Here is a 21,548-nt window from a genome sequence, read left to right on the forward strand (position 1 = left end):
TTTATCAAGTAATATATCAGAAAAATGAACAATGGCCTTGGGCTTTACCAGTAAAGAAAAAAAATTCTGACCCATGCCACTGACCCTGTCATTCCTCACAACCTGCCTCACTGTTTCCAGAACCTGAATTCTCACAAGTAACAAATCATCAGATTCAAATCATATTGAGACACAGACTGCTGCAACTAAATACCAAAAAAGTGAGGCACATCAATAGGAATTTCAGGCAACAAAACTCTCATCACATTTTTTTGTTGCTGTTTCCTTTCCTACCCTAAGGATGAACATTTTAATGTACCCTAACTGGATTTTCCTTGATAGCTCAGATGGTACAGAATCTGCTTGCAACGTGGAAGATCCAGGTTTGATCCCTGGGTCAGGAAGATTCCCCTGAAGAAGGGAATGGCTACTCACTCCAGTATTCTTGCCTGGGAAACCCCATGGGCAGAGAAGCTTGGGGTGGGGGGCCACAGTCTGTGGGTTCGCAAAGGGTCAGCCACGGCTGAGAGGCTAACACTAACTAGATTTAGGGCTTCCCCAGGAGTTCAGTGGTAAAGAATCTGCCTGCTAATGCAAGCAATTCAGTTTCAAGCCCTGGGTTGGGAAGATCCCCTGGAGGAGGAAATGGCAACCCACTCCAGTATTCCTTACCTGGGAAATCCCATGGACAGAGGAGCCTGGCGGACTATAATCCATGGAGTCGCAAGAGACTTGGACGTGACTTAGCGATTAAACAACAACTGGATTTAGTCAGAACCAATTCTGCATTTATGGGGAAAAGGGTCTTATCATGTAATTACTTTAATATACATTAAAATGTGCATTTTGAAAAGTATAAAGTACAATATACCATTCCTATTATTTGTCCTCAAGCATTTAATAGGATGCTCTGTAGATGAGGGCCAGTTGTTCTGTGAAGGAAACAGCCCTATTTGTCAGGGTTTGGTTCTGAGTAAGGGAAAACCTGGAGGAAAGAATGAAAGCTATGTTAAGACAAGTATTGATATCTTTGCTCAGGAGTTTATCTTGTCATCAAAGAATAGCCTCTAGCCTCCTCCTCAAAACAGTCATAATACTGGACTTGAGTGCAAATCCAGTGATCTGCAAAGTATCAGCCACACCCCATTACCTAAGGAGGCCCACCACAGATGCAAAAATCCATCTGGTTAACAAACAGGAAAGTAAGTGAGATTTTTAAAAGAATTAAGTGGAACTGATCCATGAAGTCCTTTGGACTTCATGTAAACAGCACAAACTTTCTTCTCACCAGTGACTTGCCGGGAAAACTGGTGTGGAGTGCTGGCAGAGGTAGTACCTTTGACCATGGCAGGCTGGGACAGGGCAGGATTATTTGTTGTTTAGTTGCTGGTATCCAAGTCTTTGCCACCCACGGACTGCAGCCTGCCAGGCTCCTCTGTCCATGGGATTTTTCAGCCTAGAGTACTGGAGCGGGTTGCTATTTCCTTCTCCAGGGGATCTTCCTGACCCAGGGATCAAACCCAGGTCTCCTGCATTGGTAGATGAGTTCTTTACCACTGAGCCACCAAGGAAGCCCAGGGAAAGAGAATTACTCACCAACAAATTCCCTGGAAGAAATGGGAATGCATGTGCTTATGGGAGAGGTCCCGTAAGAAAGTAACTAAGTCAGGGACAGGTAAAAATGGATGGCACAGGTGGATCAGGACACTGAACCACAGAGGGTACCGGGGTCACGCCAGCTCCACCCACATTCAGCACCAAGGAGCTCCTCTCCTTCCTGGCTGCTATTATTACTTCTGAGGACATAAGCTCAGGTGAACCAGGGGAAATGGATTTTATTTTCTGAGTACAGAGGGTTTTATTCAAGGAAATAAAGTTTACAAAAATTCAAGAGAGAGAGAGAGAGAGAGAGAGCACAGCCTCTTAAATACACATGTAAAGATAATCCAGAATAACATTCTTATTTTTCTGATTATATCATGAAGGCCATATCACAGTAGAATCAATGAAGAATATATTAATATTACAGATATATTAGGAAGTTAAAGTACAAAAGTAGAAGTTAAAAAAGTTACTAACAAGTTTGTACTTTTATTTATCATAACTGTTACACTTTTAAGATTAGTGATATTACTACTACAAAGTGTCTTTTTTAAGAAATAAAAATAAACATAATGTAATTTACCAGAGGGTCATAAAATACATGCTGTAACTTCTTCTCAACCACCGTGAAATAACATAGACAGTAAAAGAGGGGTCATTTATTTTGCAGATATACTGCTTAGGAAAGTGAATTTTGTCAGCCTAAATTGACTAATTATCCAATCTCACTAATTTGATGGTGAACTACAGTTGGACTTTTTACCATGGCATTAAAAAGTTTCATTGCAAACTCTTTTTCTCCTTGAATGCCACCGACTCCTTACGTGAGATGGGTTCTTATCTACCGTCATCCAACTGGAAAATACACCCTTTCAGGAGGTTAAAATAATATGTTGATTTTAAATGACTTCCAAAATACAGTAATGTAATGCAATGTGCTTAATAAACATGTAAATGACACCAGAGACGCTGGTGTTGCAAATGTGAGCTCCTAACATCTGAAGGACAAAAAAACAGTGAGGCTCATTACATTTTCTTCTGTTTTCCTTTCCGTGATCAAAGACCAACTATGCAATTTATTCTCTGAAAATAAACACTCTTATTTTATACAACCAAGATCCAACTTTTTGTCAGTTACTCTAAATGCTACTTTATTTTCATTTGCATTGATTCTGTTTTCTGACTAGCTGGCTGATATATACATGTATATGTCATCGGGAGCAGTGAAAAGAGGCTAGAAAATTCTGATTCCTGGGGAAAAAAAATTCTGAAAACTGAAATAAAAGACTAAAAAGATCATGGTAGAGAACTTGATTTCAATTTAAATAAATAACATGCAAGCAAAAGTCCTCTGAAATGAAAATTTTGGTAATCAATATCGCCCACAAGGAAGATGAAATGAGGGTGTTTACCTACACTATGGCCAGCTTTCAAACCTAGCCCTAGGTCTGTTTTTGTGTGACTCAGCGTCTGCCTGCAATGCGGGAGACCCAGGTTCGATGCCTGGGTCGGGAAGATCCTCTGGAGAAGGAGATGGCAACCCACTCCAGTATTCTTGCCTGGAAAATCTCATGGATGGAGCCTGGTAGGCTACAGTCCATGGGGTCGCAAAGAGTCGGACACGACTGAGTGACTTCACTTCACTTACTTCACTTCAAGCCCAGATTGGTTTTTATGTTCTTAAACAGCTTAAAAAGTAAAACAAAGCAAAACCTGAGTAAGTGACAGGGCAAGTATACACGACCTAAGATATTTACTATTTGTTTTATTATCTGGTTCCTTATAGAAGAATTTTGTTGCCCATAGCTCTTCAACAACCTCAGAAGTGATGACAATTTAGGCCAATTCCTAAAAGTCAGAACAATCCATGAAAAAAGAATCACCACTCACTTACCCTGAGAAGTGGGCCCACTAAGTCAAAACTGAGACAGAGTAAACTATAAATTGTGCTGTTTCCTGAAACATCTATTCACGTAACATTCTCTACCCATGGAGAAAGTCTTTGATACTGAGTTTTCCTATTAAAAACACTGAACCTAACAATTAAAATAACAGGAGAAAGATTACCTCTCATTCTTCTCATTGATAACCTGGCCACATTCATGCATGTAAAAAAAATCAGACAACACTAGCATCAAAGGCAAGGAAAAGTGGAAAAAGGCAATTAAACATAACAAGAACAAGCTCTGAGTTAGAGCAAATTGCGGTTTAGAAAATATTTCTTCTGAAAATATTACCTCCATATTTAACAGTGCAAACAAACTAATAATCACAGGTTCATCAGGATGGTTTAGATATTTCTATATTATTTTGGATTTTAATTTTAAAACATACTAGTTTTAAAGCTGCCATTTACAAACAGAGGAAATTCTTTTCTCTAAATGCTGTTTGAGTTAAACAGATAGTACCTGATTATTTTCCACGGGAAGGTTCATATGATATACAGACACTCAATTTGTAAGTTATTTCCTCCAGTGCTGCAAATATTCTATTCTAAGACTAAAATAGCACAGGAAGGCAAAGAAAATGCTACCTCCAGGAAAGAGCCTCTAGAACTAGGCAGCCAGCTTCAGGAAGGAGTCAGCAATTCAGGATGGAAAAGAATAGCATTTGCATAGGCTGTGCCCAGACACCTTCAGCAGATGCCTTGCAGGCAAATTCCTCCTCTTTAAAGCCCTGTGTTTAAGGTGGGATTTAAGGCTCTTATCAGTGTCACCTTTAGACTCAGACTAGAAGGGCCCCCACCTGAAGGCCCCAGGCTTTAGAAAGCATCCAGGTGGGAGCCCTTCCACAGCCAAAGAAGATAACCCCTCCCAGATCCACCCCTTGTATACTTGTATACCTGCTGCTGCTGCTGCTAAGTCGCTTCAGTTGTGTCCCACTCTGTGCGACCCCATAGACAGCAGCCCACCAGACTCCCCCGTCCCTGGGATTCTCCAGGCAAGAACACTGGAGTGGGTTGCCATTTCCTTCTCCAATGCATGAAAGTGAAAAGTGAAAGCGAAGTCGCTCAGTCATGTCCAACTCTTCGAGACCCCATGGGCCGCAGCCTACCAGGCTCCTCTGTCCATGGGATTGGGACTCCCTAATTCCTGGGATAAACCTCCACCAGGTCCATTCCAGGGCCTGCGTGAATCTCTCCCCTGGGTCCCTCCTCTGGAAGGTGGCTTGGCCTGGACCTCACTCCTTGTGTGCACATTACACAGCCCATGCATGATCAAGGTGCAGCTGTTAGGAAGAGGTGGGTGGGCCTTGGACTTGGGGGCAGAGGTATGCTGATATACCAGACAGGATGCGCGCACGGGTGAAGGGAGAGAAATGGGCTCTCCTTCTACTGCTTCTTCCTGATACAAAACACCTGAATCTAAGAATTAAAAATGCCAAGCTGGCCTCTCAGGCCATTATGAAGGCATATTTGCTCGGAGAACAGAACATATTTGACTTGGTGGTGGTGGCTGAGTTGCTTCAGTCCCATGTCTGACTCTTGTGATCCTGTGGACTGTAGCCCCCCAGGATCCTCTGTCCATGGGATTTCCAGGCAAGAATACTGGAGTGGGTTGCCATTTCCTTCTCCAGGGGATCTTCCTGACTCAGGGATGCAGGTGGTCTCCTGCGCTGCAGGCGGATTCTTTACTGAGCCACAAAGGAACCCCCTTACCAGTTTATTATCTTGATTTATAAACATTTAAATATTTACACAGTATATGGGTGCCCACTATACTCCCATCTCAGAGCCCACGGATATCTGCAGTGGACTTCGTTCTCACGACGGTCACTCCTATATCTCACGCAGCAAAGATATTCTGTTCTTTTTATTTACTAAATTTCACATTTAAAGCTTACTGGGATATTTTAAGTTACAAGACTCAGGCTCCCTTTCTGATTTACCTAGTTTTCCATCCATAGGGGGAAAAAAAATTGATCACCATAAAACTATATAAAACCAATCAAATTTCCCAATCAGCCCACCGAAATGCCTCCTAGTCTAAAACAGTGCTATTGTGAGGAATGGTTACAGGAAAATTTTGAGGGTTTAATATCAGAACGTGGCTCAGATGGTAAAGTGTCTGTCTACAATGTGGGAGACCTGGGTTCAATCCCTGGTTTGGGAAGATCCCCTGGAGAAGGAAATGGCAACCCACTCCAGTACTATTGCCTGGAAAATCCCATGGACAGAGGAGCTTGGTAGGTTACAGTCCATGGGGCCGCAAAGAGTCGGACACGACTGAGCGACTTCACCTTCTATCAGAACGAAAGGGTGGGGAGCTGTGAGCTGAGAAGGCCGCAGGTCCTTCTAGTTTACCGTCACAGACCCCTCTTTGCCTAGAGTATTTGCCCGCCCAGTGCTTTGGTATCCTAGTCACACTGTCCATATCAACCAAAGTCAATCATTTACTGAGCACTTACTGTGGGTCAGGCACTTTGACAGTCTCTCATTTAACCCTTACCTCCTGTGGCTCAGACTGTAAAGCATCTGCCTACAATGCGGGAGACCGGGGTTCGATCCCTGGATCGGGAAGATCCTCTGGAGAAGGAAACGGAAACCCACTCCAGTACTCTTGCCTGGAAAATCCCATGGACGGAGGAACCTGGTAGGCTACAGTCTATGGGGTCGCAAAGAGTCGGATACGACTGAGCGACTTCACTTTCACCTGTGAAAGGGAGGCACGGAGAAGTTGTGGCCTCTCAGCACATAAGCAGCTAAGACTTGAACCTGGTTTTACATGAATTCAAAACCCATTTGAAAATGAGTATCTTTTAAAAAAAATTATCCCCTACTTTTTAAATATAAAGTTTCTTTTTAAAAGGGTGGATGTCATATTTCTAGCATAAGAATAAATGGTTGAAAATGGTTATATTAATCATATATTTAGTAAACATAATATATAACATATGTAATATAACACATATTTTTATATAGAAATAAGAACTTCTGGGGGTTAGTGTTTTATAAATTAAATAATGAAATATATATTGAGTTTTGGGGATATAAAGATATTTTCCTTCTCTTATGGCCTTAACAAGAGTCCAGGGAAAACTCTTAATGATACCAAAAAAATACAAAATCCCACACATACACAAAAATTTTCACTCATTTATGCATCGAGGCCAAAGGTAGAATTAGAAAATAATCAGAAAAATGATATCCCACACAAAAATGAATAAGCTTAGAAAATGGCAATGAAATCACTGCTGCCATTGTAATGCTGTGTGATAAAAGAACTGTCAAAAGCCTCTAAAAAGTTTTTTATTCAGCAGAAAAGAAAAAAGATAAAACCAACTAAAACCTTCCAGAACTGTTGACTTTTACCTAAGTGCTGACCTAATTCAATAGTTTTCCAATGATAATTTGACCAGCCAATAAATAAAATATGCCTTTCTGGTGGAAAATATGCCTTTCTGTTTGACTTTCACTGAAATCTATGATTAATTGCCTCTCACAACCAGAATAACCACATTCAGCTTTGACAAGAACAAGTCTCATTACTTTTCTTAACATGTGCTCCAGATATTTGTTCTTTTGGCTCTAAATTTAAGCATGTTGCTCAACTTTTAAAATGTGTTACATATTGGATAGCCAATCTTAAATTATTATAACAAGAAATAAAAATTCTAAAGTGGCAATATTCCCCGTGACTATGGCTTTGAATACATATGTCCCTTAGTCAAGTCAACGAGAGCGTGCTGAACCAGGAAGCCACACTTACATAATGCCTTGCCCATATGGGTTGTGAGATTGCAGAAAGACTTGTTCTTAAGGAAAGTTGTGTAATCTTTTCTGATTCTCCAGGAGAGCTTCAAGGGAGGGAAAGGCAGAGACTACTATCCGTCAAGGATAGTTTGGCTCTAGTGCTGCCTGAAGACATGAGAATGGATGTTACAGTCCTTTCCACATCAGAATGAGCATCTGTGATGTTGCAACAGATCCGGGCCACTTTCAACATCTTCCCAGTTGCATCGCTATCACTCGTTGGCCGCAGAAAGGAGGGGCTGTTCCAATCTCCCTTACAATTACCACCCTAATTATTACATTACACTTTCACAATCTAATCCCTTTATTTGCCTCACTGCCTTTTTGGGGCTAAGTAAGCACCACGGCATGACGCCCGCTGATGTAGCTAGCAGGGTAGCTGGGTAGCTGGAGTGCCTCCCAGCTGCCAGCTACAAGCACAGCCAGGTGGGCAAGTCCAGAGTCTAATCTGGACAGTGACATGTCTGCCTCCTGCTCAAAATCCTTGGAAGTTGCTCTTTCCAATATGGAGTAGAACTGAGCACTAACACATCAATGCCAAGAACCACCCTGTGCTTCGCCCTGGGAAGCTTTTGGTAGCATTTCAGCATCTAAGGGAGCAGCAGCAACAGAATTCCAATTGCTCTATTCCAGGGATCTCTGGTAAGTAACTACTGCATGGCTATTAACAGCTCAGCAATAGAATTTCTTTCTTTTTTTTGAAACAACTATCAGGAAATGTTTGCACAAAGTGGTCCTATCTTTAGGACGACATACTGGAAATACATACTGAGGACCAAGTTGTTTAATCCTGCCCCCCAACCAAAAATCTCTGGTATTCCCTCAAGGTTGGAGACATTTATAGGAGGAATTTACCTCAATCCACAAACCTCTGGGAACCAAGCTTTCAGAAAACATGGCTAAGCTGAAACTCAAACCAATACACTGCCAGGCCCACAGTAGATTCTAAGTCAATATCTGTTGACCTTGGGTCAACAGTTAGACCCCGAGTTGTGTAAATGGAGTTAACAAAATCAAATTACTAACAGTTTAAATTTGGGATGCTCTGTAGCATCTGTATTCTAATATTGTGGGGCAATGCTTCTAAGAACCCCCAAATTTGAAGTGTCTTCCTTCTCAAGTTTTGCAATCTAGTAAGTAGGCTGGATGGCACTAGCGGTGAAGAATCCACCTGCCAATACAGGAGACATAAAAGAGGAGTGGGTCAGGAAGATCTCCCACAGGAGGAAATGGCACCCAACTCCAGTATTCTTGCCAGGAGAACCCCATGGACAGAGGAGCCAGTCAGGCTACAGTCCATAGCGTTGCAAAGAGTCAGACACGACTGAGCGTCTGAGCACAGCACACAAGCAGGCTGAAGGGCCTCCCTGGTGGCTCAGTGGTAAAGAACTCGCCTGCCAATGTAGGAGATGCAGGTTCGCTCCCTGGGGCAGGAAAATCCCCTGGAGAGGGAAATAGCAACCCACACCAGTCTTCTTGCCTGGGAAATCCCACAGACAGAAGAGCCTGGCGAGCTATAGTCCACAGGGTCGCAAAAGAGTCAGACAGTACTTACCAACTAAGCAACGACAGCAAGAAAGCTGAAGAAATATGTTCAAATGCCCCAAAGTGAGAGGAAGCTTTGCATACAGGCCATCATTCTTTTTACTTACTTTACATTTGATTCTGTATTTCATTTTATCCAGAAGCATTCCTTGAGGTAGGTCTTAATGCCTTCAGTTTACAGATGAGAATAAAGGAAATAAAGATCCAGTGGATGAAGGATTTTTGTAAGAAAATGCTAATAAAATATGGCAATGACGATCCATTAAATATGAAGATACAGCTAGGAAAATATTTAGGTAATTCATTCGTACTCACACTAACTTGGCTTGTGTTCTTCAGTTAAATCTATGAGAGCCTATGAAAAGATGAGACTGAAAGATTCATTCTATTATATGTTATAATTTCTTGAACAACTGCACTTTAACTCTTTAACTGTGTGTTCATCAGCCATACATCAAGGAAACAATCATGTAACGGACAACACAAAAGCAAGTGGGAGATGGAACCTCCCTATAGTCTTCATTGCATCTGGGTGAGATTTGCCCTCACACATGCTCTTAAAAGAAAGGGTAGAAGATAACTCTGTGCCCATAAAGGGTTTCAGAATCACCTTTTGTTGGAACATTTAGAAGGATTAGAGTTTAACAAACATCATCTCTTTTGTGCTTTAAAACCAGGAAGCATGTCACACATTTATTAAACTGATTCCAGTTATGTCCAACAAGGGACCAGTAGATGACAAAGGAGAGTTGCCAGCGTTAAATCAGCAGCAACACGGTAACAGAGCTGTGGTTCCCAAACTCTGAGCATCAGAATCACCTGGAGGGCTTGGCAAAGCACGTATTGCTGGGTCCACCCCCAGGGATGCTGATGGAGGTAATCTGGGATGCAGGATGGGAATAATCTGCCTTTCTAACAAATTCCCCAATGATGCTGCTGATACTCCTGAATCAGAGCTCACACTTTGAGAAGCACTGTTACAGAACACAGCACAGTACAGGGCAGTGGTTCTTAACCTCAGTTTTACCTGAAGCATTAACTAGGAAGCTTTCAAAACCCCCCACTTGCCCTGGCTGCACCCAAAGCCAATTAATTCCGAATTTGGGGGTATGAGCCCAGATATCAACATTTTTTTACATCTCCGGGTAAGTCCAGTGAGCCCACAAGGTTGAGAACCACTGATACCTGGGAAGACACACTTGTATCCATAACTAATTAAGAAGATGACATTTTGGGTTTGGCACAAGGCTTGTGGGCTCTTGGTTTCCCCACCAGGGATTAACCTGGGCCCTTAGCAGTTAAAGCACGGAGGCCTTAACCATTGGACCACCAGGGAATCCCCAGAAGATACATCTTGTAAATCACTGAGCAGAACAGAATCACTGGTATGCTAGAGGCACTCAAGAAACAAAGATTCTTTCCTTCCTCTGTTTTCTTGAAAGTGTATCACAAAGCATATAGAAAGGTGAAATGTAGTTTTCTGTAAGGATATATATCTATAGCTTTGAAAAGGAGTTGAGTTTTGTCTTTGTGGATTCCTAAAGGTCACATACAAATTTCAACCATAGTTTCTACATTTTTGTGTGGGAAATAATACTGCTATTTGTAAATCTGGAGACCTATACAGTTTTGATATGTCATACATGTTGGACGCATATTTTACAATTCAGTATAGTTTGGTACGTTTTTTATATAAACTCATTAAAAAGGTAGGGAAAGTGTGTCTATGCACAGGAAAAGAAGGCAGGCCATAGAAAATTAAATTTGTCTCCAGAGGTGATTCTCAAAGTGTAGTCCCTGGACCAACAATAGCAACATCATCTACAAATCTGTTAGAAATATAAATTCTCACATTCCTACTCAAGACAGAGCTAATGAATCAGAAGCTCTGGGAGTGGGTGATCTGCATTTTCAGAAGACCTCCAGGTGAGTGTGATGCATACTCTAGTTTGAAAATCACTGGTCTGAAATATTTATTATTTTAGCTCTAAGAAGAACAGAAGAGGTAAAAACACAATTTATCCAGGGCATAGATAGGGCTTCCCTGGTGGCTCAGCAGTGAAGAATTCGCCTCCAAGGCAGGAGACAACCTGCAATGCCTATGACCTGGGTTCGATCCCTGGGTCAGAAAGAATCTCTGGAGAAGGAAACGGCAATTCACTCCAGTATTCCTGCCTGGGAAATCCCATGGATAGATGGGGTTGCCAGCACTGGACACAACTCTGCAACTGAACTACCACCACCACCATCCTGTACACATCAGTTCAGTTGCTATCTAGATACCCCCCTGCTCTAATAATAGCTGTGTTCTTTTAAACTCCACCCAAAGCTTATTATCATTCCACCCCTGGAGCTTGACAGTAAAGGTGGAATTGATAGGGAGCAAATGGAGGGGCGGAGTCTATTCTACAAATCCTCCACTATCAATTTTAATCTATTTCTATTTTGTAAGCAAGATAGAATTCAGATGGTAAAACTAGATTAACTAGGACAAGAACCCAGAAAACCAACTAACCAACCATCATATGAGTGGGAAGAGTGGGTATCGCCAGGTGGGTATCCAGACCCTCGCTCACCTTGAATCGTCCTCTTGAAGAACGCCTTGCAGGCTTCACAGGATGCCACCCCATAGTGGTACCCAGACGCGATGTCGCCACACACTAAACACAGTCTCTTGGGCATCGAGTTGAGCATGTATTCACACTTGGTCTGGGGATCTTCAACAATGGTGCTGGAGCAGTCGTCATACAGTTTCCGGACAGGCCCACTACCTCCTAGGATAGGAGCAGAAGGGTAGAGAGGCGGCGAGTCAAGTCCGTTCTGATGGCCATTCATGGTTGAACTGTAGCTCCCGCTGGCGTCCGAAGAGCCACCTGGGCTGTGGTGGTTGACGCTGTCCGTCAGGGAGGCCGGGCTGGAGGGTTCCGTCTTGATGAAGGACGAACAGCTGGAATCAATGTGTCGATCTTTGTTTGACATTCTGCAGAGAAGCCTGAGGTGGAGGGAGATACAAACAGAAGGAGAAAGAGAAGGATAGAGTGTCAAACACAAAGACCAAAACAGGTAGAGACAAAGAGGAGGTGAAAAAACAAGAGGAAATGGAAGGGAAGGTTGAAGGAAGAAAAAAAAAAAAAAAGACAAGAATTCATATGTTAAAGACTTGGCTCCTTGAGAGTGCAGCCTAAGAGCTGGGGCCTACACATCATTCGCTAGTCAATATCTCTTGTTCTACAACAAGGTAATCAGCATAAGGGCGTGACAGGGTTACATCAAAGTGCCCAGACAGACCATAAACAAAAGCTCTGAGGGATCCATTTCCTTTCATTTTAATACCTTTCTCTTGGAGAAGTCAATATCTAAATCAACTCTCTAGATTCTAAATTTATCCACGGAAGAAGAGTAATTGGTAAGGTCTGTATCATTTCTAAAATTACATTTATCCTCACTCTACTTTTCTCTTCCATTTTCGGATGTTGCAATCATTGTATTACGAGCAGAACCCAACTTTTATTGTCAAGACCAAACAGATGATTCCTCAGCTCTGTAATTACTGTTTGTCAGCATGCTCCATAAGCATAACCGTGTCTTTTATTGATCTAAGACACATAGGGAATATATCCTCACTCACTTTGCCTCTTTATTTAAATTGCTCTATTTCCTAGACATTTAGCGGTATAGAAAGATTTCAAGGATAAAATTCTCACCAATATTTAAGGATTACTTCCTCGAGCCCACAAAACAGGGAAATGATTACCGGCATCGATTAATAAATATGTACATGTGTTTACGAGTGTATGTGTTTGCGTGTGTGATCTACCACCGTCAACAACAAGAATCACTAAAAGCCATTTGAGCTTTCAGTCTACCTGTGAATCCATAAATCTGATACTCTATACTCAGGAAAGTAAGGATGTATCAGATTTTGTCCTGAAAAAATAAGACTTGTGGTGGTCTCTCTTTCTCCCCTGCCTTTGCTCTTTTAACATCATACCTCCTAAAAGGAAATATGATGAAGCATCTAATCTGACGAACTCTCTCTCTTATTTAGAAGAAACGGTCCATCCCTCTTACTTTGTCGGACCCATAAGTGATTAAATTTCTGAAGAGGTAATTAGATGAAAAGACGTAATTGGTCCTATTTTCTTTCCGGTTAGCCACAGTGCAAAACCCCTTTTAGCAAAGTCTCTAAGAACCTTCTGAGAGCCCACTAGAGGAAGAAGAGGTGACAGCTGAGAAAGAGACTAAGATAATTGCTTCCCAGTGGAAAGCTGATTTATGGGAATCCCACAGGGTAATGGTCATTCACTGGAATTTGGGGGAGTATGTCACAGGATAACCGAAAGGATGCAATTACCTCTTTCCCTATAAATCTAATGATATTTTATCACTGCACAAATTTCATGCTCTCCTCTGGGCACCCCCCTCCCCAAATCCCCCCGCTGTTCTGTTACTTTCAAACCAAGAAAAATACGGTTCTTTCCTATCAGGGAATGTTCACTGAAAGGTTCCAAGAAGGGGATCTCAAGTGCCTCTAGAGCCAGAATGTGCCTCCTACCTAGTAGATTTCCCACTGGAAGTTCTGTGCTGCTTTCTCAAGGAAAGCAAGCTTAGGATGTGAAGAAAACAAACAGGAAGGAGAAATCCACAAAAATACCTTCTTGCTTTCGCCTACCCACTCATGTTGTCCTTTCCTGGAGAAGGAACGAAAGGAAAAATATCCCCCTTGCCAGCCTGAACCAGGCTTCTGCTCCCTCCCACCTCGGCTGCCTCGTCCCCGTCACTGTTAATGAGTGTTGTAATTAATAGATCGCTCTCCTTGTCTCCCGGCTTGCACCCTGGGCTAAGCACTTTTCCTCAAGTCAACGTTTGAAAGAAAGCGGGTCGGCACTGACTTACAGCAGCCCTGCGAATTCCTTTTAATTTAAAGCACTTACCCCACCACTTCACTTATTACCTTATAATTACTGGACTGCTCGCACATACATTATGATCTTAGACTAGAGTTAGAAGTTATTAGGGTACTAAAACACGGTTGCTCCCCTTTCCTCTCTCCGGCACTGAATTTCTCACAGTGATGACAATTAACTCTTTCGCCATCTGCCCGTGAGGCACCATTTTTTAATCTTTTTTTTTTCTTTTTTCCTGAGGACAGTTGCTTTGAACTGCTTAATCATAACAGTTTACGCTTTCTCCAGGTCCTCTTCTCTAACTCTTTTTTTGATTGTTCAATTTTATACCAATTTCCTTTCCTTTGAGCTTTTTTCTCATGGACTTCTAAATGAAGAGCAAAACTCTTCATTGAGGAACAAGGGCAGGAATCAGCCTCCTATTCATGGAAGTGTTATTTGCAAAGTCACCAAATGTTTATGGGTCAAATGCATGTTGTTAATAAGGTCTTTGAAAAATTGGGTATCTCCGGCCAGCCGTTTCCTGGAAAAATCTCAGTCCCTAACTTTGCAATTATCTGGATGGAAGCAAGAAAATTCACAAAGTTCATGCAGTCAGGGAAGTCTTGGGACAGGTGCAATCTCTCTTCCTACACAAGTCTGGCCTCCGCAGCTGTAAATGAAAGTGAACAAGCTGGATTTGTGCTGTAGGTTTTACAGGTTTCTTCTCAGACGTGAACCGCTTCCTTCATGAACACTTTCTGCCCAGTGGAAATAATAATAGAGCTGCCATTTATCAAGTGCTTACTAGGCACCAGACACTGACCTGAGTACCTTACAAATATTTCCTCATTTAATCACCAAGACGGTCTTGTGAGGGAGGTATGACTCTTTAGGACACAGACCCTCAGACATGATGCTATGCTATGCTAAGTCACTTCAGTCATGTCCGACTCTGTGTGACCCCATAGACGGCAGCCCACCAGGCTCCCCCGTCCCTGGGATTCTCCAGGCAAGAACACTGGAGTGGGATGCCATTTCCTTCTCCAAAGCACGAAAGTGAAAGTGAAGTCGCTCAGTCGTGTACGACTCTCAGCGACCCCATGGACTGCAGCCTACCATGCTCCTCCATCCATGGGATTTTCCAGGCAAGAGTACTGGAGTGGGGTGCCACTGCCTTCTCCGTCAGACATGATACAATTTCCTGAAAGTCACACATTTTGAAAGTGGAAAAATCAAAGATTTGAACTCAGGGCTGACTCCAAAGTCCAGTGCAGAAATGTCTTCAAGCCAACACAGAGTCTTTCAAGGTGTTTGCTGACTTTTTAAAAAATAGCCAAGCAAGCAAAGGTAGAGATGGCACACACAGAGCATCTCCGACATTCACGCTTACCCATGAGTTCAAAGGTGGCTGAAGGAGCCACCACCACCCTGGCGACAGGGCTGCCCTGTTGAGTCACCCTCCCCAGAGTTTGGAGTGACACCAAAACCGAAGCTGAAAGAACACAGTTGTCTCCTAATTACTACTTAGCTCATTACACTGAACATTTCCTAGACACCATTACATTATACCCTAAAACTACAGTGGCTCTTAATTCTCTCCCTCTCTGTCTCTGAAATTCTACAGCTCTATTATTCAAGCCTGAAATATTCACAACTATCTATAAATTCAATTGTCAGCTGGTGGGTTTTATTCTAGACTTCACTTCAATCTAAAATTAGAGGCACTAAAATTCACATTAACTCTAAGAGGAATGTAGTGAATAAGACTTTATTTCAAAAGAACACCTTTTTGTCAGAAAGAACCATTTTCAAGATGATGGCTTTATCTGGAGCCAAAGAGAATAAGCCCGATTCCACATTGTGCTGTTAACGCAGAAATTTTAGGTCACATTGGATTAATAAAAATCTAAATTTAGTTAAGAATTATGAATAGAAATAACATGTGTTGGAAAATGTGGGAAATATTTATTTTAAAGCCTACGTAGAGTTGCTTTTATTATTTCAAGGGAAGTGATGGGAGGCACGAGGGAAAAAGAGAAGTAACTTTCTCAAAATCTTTTCTGAGTGTACACTCTGAGAATAAACTGGAGAGAGAAATAACCATGTCAAGAATAACATTTAGTTTCTGTATAAGAAACAAAATTTGAGGCTGTAACAGCCTTCTAGAAGCCAGGGACATTGTAGCGCTTTAGAAAGCATTTTCAACACAGTCTGAGATACAGTCTTCAGTATTCTATGCAAATCCTAGATATGTTCTACCATATATTCGATATTGTTGTTAGTTAGCTGTTAAGTCGTGTCTGACTTTCCTGCGACCCCATGGGCTATAGCCCACCAGGCTCCTCTGTCCATGGGATTTCCCAGGCAAGAATACTGGAATAGGTTGCCATTTCCTTCTCCAGGGGATCTTCCCAGAACAGAGATTGAAATCAAGTCTCCTGCATTGGCAGGGAGATAGATTCTTTACCACTGAGCCACCAGGAAAGCCCTTATATTCTATATATGTTCTACTATATAATATATATATATATATTTATATATAAAGTCTGATAATCATGCTTCTACATAGGAACTTAACTTTTTATTTTATATTGGAGTATCGCCAATTAACAGTGTTGTGATAGTTTCGGATGGACAGCAAAGGGTCTCAGCCATACATACATATGTATGTATCTATTCTCTTCCAACTGTCCCTCCCATCCAGACTGCCACACAACACTGAGCACAGTTCTCTGTATTATGTAATAGGTCCTTGCTGGTTATCCATTTTATATGAGTGTACCTGTCTGTCCCAAACTAACTATCTCTCCCCACCATCCTTCCCCCCTGGCAACTGTAAGTTCTCTACGTCAGTGAATCTGTTTTCTGTTTTGTAAATAACATAGGAACTTCGTGCCCAGCCTTGCCTAAGGGGCAGCAAGAGTAAAATTTATCTTTGGTGTTAGATACTAGTCATCAAGCAAATAAAGCTTCCTGGTTGCTGGACTATATAAACATGTAATTTTAGAAAGTTAATTAGTGGTGCGTATAGGTGTGCATGTAAAAGGAGAAAGTGAGTAAAAAAAAAAAAAATAAGGATCAGTTAAAGTTGCTGTTGTATGGGAAAACCAGATAATCTGTAATTAATATCCCATATATATTATAATTACTCTTCCCTGGTGGCTCAGACAGTAAAGCGTCTGTCTACAATGTGAGAGACCTGGGTTCGATCCCTGGGTTGGGAAGATTCCCTGGAGAAGGAAATGGCAACCCACTCCAGTACTTTTGCCTTGAAAATCCCATGGATGGAGGAGCTTGGTGCAGGCCACTATCCATGGGGTCACAAAGAGTCGGGCACGACTGAGCGACTTCACTTTCACTTCACTTATCTTATAATTATCAAGCTTGATTTGAGAGATGCTACCTAGATGCAGGTAAATGTGTGATAGTGAGTGACTGCTGTGACTTTGTGGGCAATGTATAAGCATCCAGCACAGTCTGGATTTCCCAGAAGGGACTTAAGCCAATGTTCCCTAGGCTTATATATAATTATATATTATTAACCCTTTCACCAAAATAGAAGTTCTTAACAAGTAGCTGCCTTTCATATTTTGAATTTTATACCAAACTCGAGTTCTTTGCTATTTTATTTCCCTCCTCAAATATGGTGCATCAATGCAATACACGTGTACAGGTCTTCTTTGACTTTCCTGATTGTAAAACGAAGGCAAGATTTTTTTTTAACTTTTATCATACCTATTTCAGTGACAGACACCTTAATAGCTAAATAGATAACAACTATTTTATTTGCTTCCTTGTCATCCTTAAGGGCCCCAAAATACCCATCATCATTATGGATTCCAAACATTTTATCAATATATATCCCAAATTTTTATGTATTAACAATGAAGCCAGCAAACCTGCAAGTTTACAAATAAGAAGAGAGAGAGAAGACAGAACCTGTGACTTTCCTGCTAGTTCAGTGGTTAAAGAATCCACTTCCAACGCAGGGGGCATGGGTTCGACTCTGATCAGGGACCAAATACCTACCTGCTGTGTGGGGTGGCCAAAAAAAATCCTTAATTCTCTGAGTCAGGGTTGAAAAGCAAGGTGCTCAAGTCCAATCACTCATCACTTACCTATTCAAAATGGGAACAAATCTCTAAGAACTGGTCAATTTTCTACCAGCTGAAATCACCCGATTGAATATTTCAATACTTTTCTTTCAAAAAATAAGAAGCTTTTATGAGCCTATAGGTTTGGGGTTTTGCTTTTATGCTTTCAGAAGAAAACCTCCAAGACTAAGGCTGCAGACCCCAGAAGCCCAGGCTTCAAAGCCTATAACCCCAGCAGCTCCCTGGCAGAGTCTGAGTTAGAACTTCAAGCACTCCACTTTACAATGAGCTTTTTTTTTTCCCTCCCTGCTTCAATTAATTGCACTCTCCTAAAGTGGCAAAATGTGAATCACTTAGTAACAAAATGGGCACCAGCTGCTATTGTCAGAGAATGATGATGCTGAAGAAAGAGAAAGCAACGGAATGAAGTGTCATGTCAGAAATCAACGGTGCAACGTGTGATTTGAGAAAACATGACTACTTTACAGAGACAGGGTGTCATTATGGCATCACAGTAATACGCTGCTTTGACAACTGCTGGGTCTAACATATCATCATTGCATTAAGGTACACTGGCTTAGTTGGGGAAAGAAGACAGAGGATTTTTTCTTTTAATAAGAAATATCTCCAGGTCTGCCTGGTTAACCCAACAGAAGGAGATCATTAATTGTAAAGAAAGAACCGTACATCATGATTCACACGCTCAGAAAGATTAAAACATGCGCATGTACGCACGCACACACACACAGGTATCATTTTAGGTCTTCTTTAATAAACGCTGAGGTCCATCTAACGCAAGAAACGTCTGCCTATGAGAATCACAAGGATGTAGTGGCCAGTTCTTGATTGTTTGAACAAGTAACTTGAGCATTTAGTCTAAAAGATTCTGTGCAAGTAATACTAGCATGAAATGGCCAAGGTAAAAACCTTTTCAAGTTCCAGAACAGCAACGTCACGTCACTCTCCAACTGTCCTATTTTGATTTCGCCCCAGTGCAATTTTATTTTTCTCCTATTCAGCTGGTCACTGAAATTAAATTTTACAATGGTTAAATAAATAAAAGATTCTTTGCAATTTAGTCTGTCAAGAACAACAGTAACCAAACAGCTCCTCACAAAGCTGGTGCTTGAGTCACTGGGAGATGTAGCTAAGCTGTATGAGAACCAGGGGCTAGCTCCTTCAAATGACAAATCAGAGCTTCTATCTAAGCCAAACCCTTTGCCAATTCTATCAAAGCCTTTACCAAGCAAAAAAATTTAGGACAAAAAAGGAGACCTGCAACTCATTTCTGGTGAGTTGTTGAAAGGAACACACCCAGGAATGTAACTTTGTGTGTGAGTGTGTGTGTGGGTGTTCAATCGCTCAGTCATGTCCAACTCTTTGAGACCCCTTGGACTGCAGCCCGCCAGGCTCCTCTGCCCATGGAATTTCTCAGGCAAGAATATGGGAGTGGGTTGCCATTTCCTCCTCCAGGGGATCTTCCCGACCAGGGATCGGACCCACATCTCCTGAATCTCCTGCATTGCAGGTGGATTCTTTACTGCTGAGCCATCAGGGAAGCTCTGATATAACTTCATACCTAGGGCTGAACCATGACCATGAAGGACTTCGTTGAAACTCTGCTTTTAAGACTGCAGAGTTCAGTGATCTTTTCTTATCCAATTTTCCTCTGAAACTAGGTCTGTCAACTATCCTGGTATGGTCACTGAAATGCCACATCCTAGGACTCCCTCCATCCCAGACAAACCAGGATGGTTGGCCATCCAATTGAAGGTAGAGAAACACCTATAAAACCCTGTGCCTCTCCTTCTGCGGTTGTACCTAAAACAGAGGGAAACGGATTATATTCCTTTTCGGTAAAGAGAAATGCGGTAGTAACACTGCTGCTGCTGCTGCTAAGTCGCTTCAGTCGTGTCTGACTCTGTGCGACCCCATAGAGGGCAGCCCACTAGGCTCCCCTGTCCCTGGGATTCTCAAGGCAAGAACACTGGAGTGGGTTGCCATTTCCTTCTCCAATGCAGCAAAGTGAAAAGTGAAAGAAGTCGCTCAGTCATGCCCAACTCTTAGCGACCCCACAGACTGCAGCCTACCAGGCTCCTCCATCCATGGGACTTTGGGGTGTTCTAAACTGTACGGGTCAGGAAATGCCAGCATCCCTATCTTACTACGCCATACCAGCCAGACCCATCACCATGTACTACTTTGGATGTAGGAAATCCCAACTGCTTCCATTTGTATTGCCAGGTGATTTCTGATGCTTCCTGGTTGATAAACTTTATTAATGGGAAAAGAAATGGTTCTGTGGTATCACAGTATGTTGCTCATTATGGCTGTTGACAGTTTCTGTATTTAAGGATTCGATCTGATGCTGAGGTGCTTAGTAGTGTAATTCATCCTTAGCTTGTTTTCCTGGACCTATTTCAATCTGGGGGTGAGCATCCCTCGTTTATAGCTCTAAATACAGTAAGTGAGCTACTGGCAAATCAATAAAAACTGTTAAATGCATAATAATGCAGGGTAATTGCATACATGATGTTTTGCATTATTAACTGTCTGAGCTTTTCTTTAATATAATGGGCACTCATGTAATATAGAGCAGCTTTAAGTCTATAAAATATACACAGTTTATACGAACCGTGATTCTGCTTAAAACTCTGGCTAATCACCTACATCGGCTTTGAAGGAAGACTTCTCCTCCACTGCCAAGTCCAAATCAATTCTTATGACATTACTTTATAACTAACATGATATTTAACTGATGATGGCTATTAGCTATTATACAGATTGCCTTCAAGGACTGAACAGTAGGGGGAAAATACCAGTTTAAACAAACTTCTGCCATGTAATCAATATTATTGAGGCAAATTAAGTGTCTTAACAAGTGTGTATATTTGCCCTAATGCAGCTTAATTAACTATATCCTCACCACTGCCCAAGTCCTGGTCACCTATGGATGTCAGAAGACAAGAAATGTCTAGTCAGAAACTTAGATGCATAACAGATGCAAAACAAGCATTTTTATCTCCAGTCTCTAAGAAGACTTCTTTCTTTATACGGGTTACTCTCCTGGGACCCAAAGTCAGAGGACAGGAGGGCTTTAGAATTGTGTACCCTATGTCTTGATGTAGGAAATGCCCAAGTGCTGACCAGACTGCTATCCCCAGGCTAGAGTGAAACAGCCCTGGGCAAAAGGTGGGGACCACTACCAGGAAAAAAAAAAAAAAACCTAAGATAAATCATCAAAATGAAGCTTAGGATATATGCTGAATGTAACATTTATTCGGTCTTAGAGATTTACTACGCCATGAGCAGACCTCCTCTGCAGTAAGCTTTCTAGAGAAAGGAAATCGTCTCCTCCTTCTACAAATCTCTGGTCTTTCAAACAGAAATATGGATCAATAAAGTTTGCTTGTGTTCAGACAATTCCGTTTTCAAGCAGTCAAGGAGTACACTGAAGAGAAAAAGCGGACACAGCAGTAGGGGGTACTGACAGCTAAATGAAGACCTTCTCACAGCATCTTGCTAGAGGAGAAATAAACAGACATTGAACTCATAGAAAGTCTATGCACTGATCTTTACAAATTACAATCGAATATAGATGCTTTACACACACACACTGCACTGATGGAGTTCACAAATCAAATCCAGGTCAATGAGAGCGCTCAGGCTGTCTGAATCTCCCTTTCT

At 41.8% G+C, this 21,548-nt stretch overlaps 1 protein-coding gene across 8 annotated transcripts in view; it reads right to left on the reverse strand.

Annotated features, from left to right (window-relative positions):
• Positions 1-21,548, reverse strand: part of ESRRG (estrogen related receptor gamma) — a 703,351-nt gene that overhangs the window by 185,386 nt on the left and 496,417 nt on the right. For all 8 annotated transcript variants that reach the window (XM_019976789.2, XM_070767941.1, XM_070767940.1 and 5 more), the window contains one exon: positions 11,455-11,870. In XM_019976789.2, coding sequence (XP_019832348.2) covers positions 11,455-11,857 — 403 coding nt within the window. In that variant the 5' untranslated portion in view covers positions 11,858-11,870. The remainder of the gene's footprint in view (positions 1-11,454; positions 11,871-21,548) is intronic.

The sequence above is a fragment of the Bos indicus genome, chromosome 16, assembly GCF_029378745.1.
Source record: "Bos indicus isolate NIAB-ARS_2022 breed Sahiwal x Tharparkar chromosome 16, NIAB-ARS_B.indTharparkar_mat_pri_1.0, whole genome shotgun sequence".
Taxonomy (NCBI): domain Eukaryota; kingdom Metazoa; phylum Chordata; class Mammalia; order Artiodactyla; family Bovidae; genus Bos; species Bos indicus.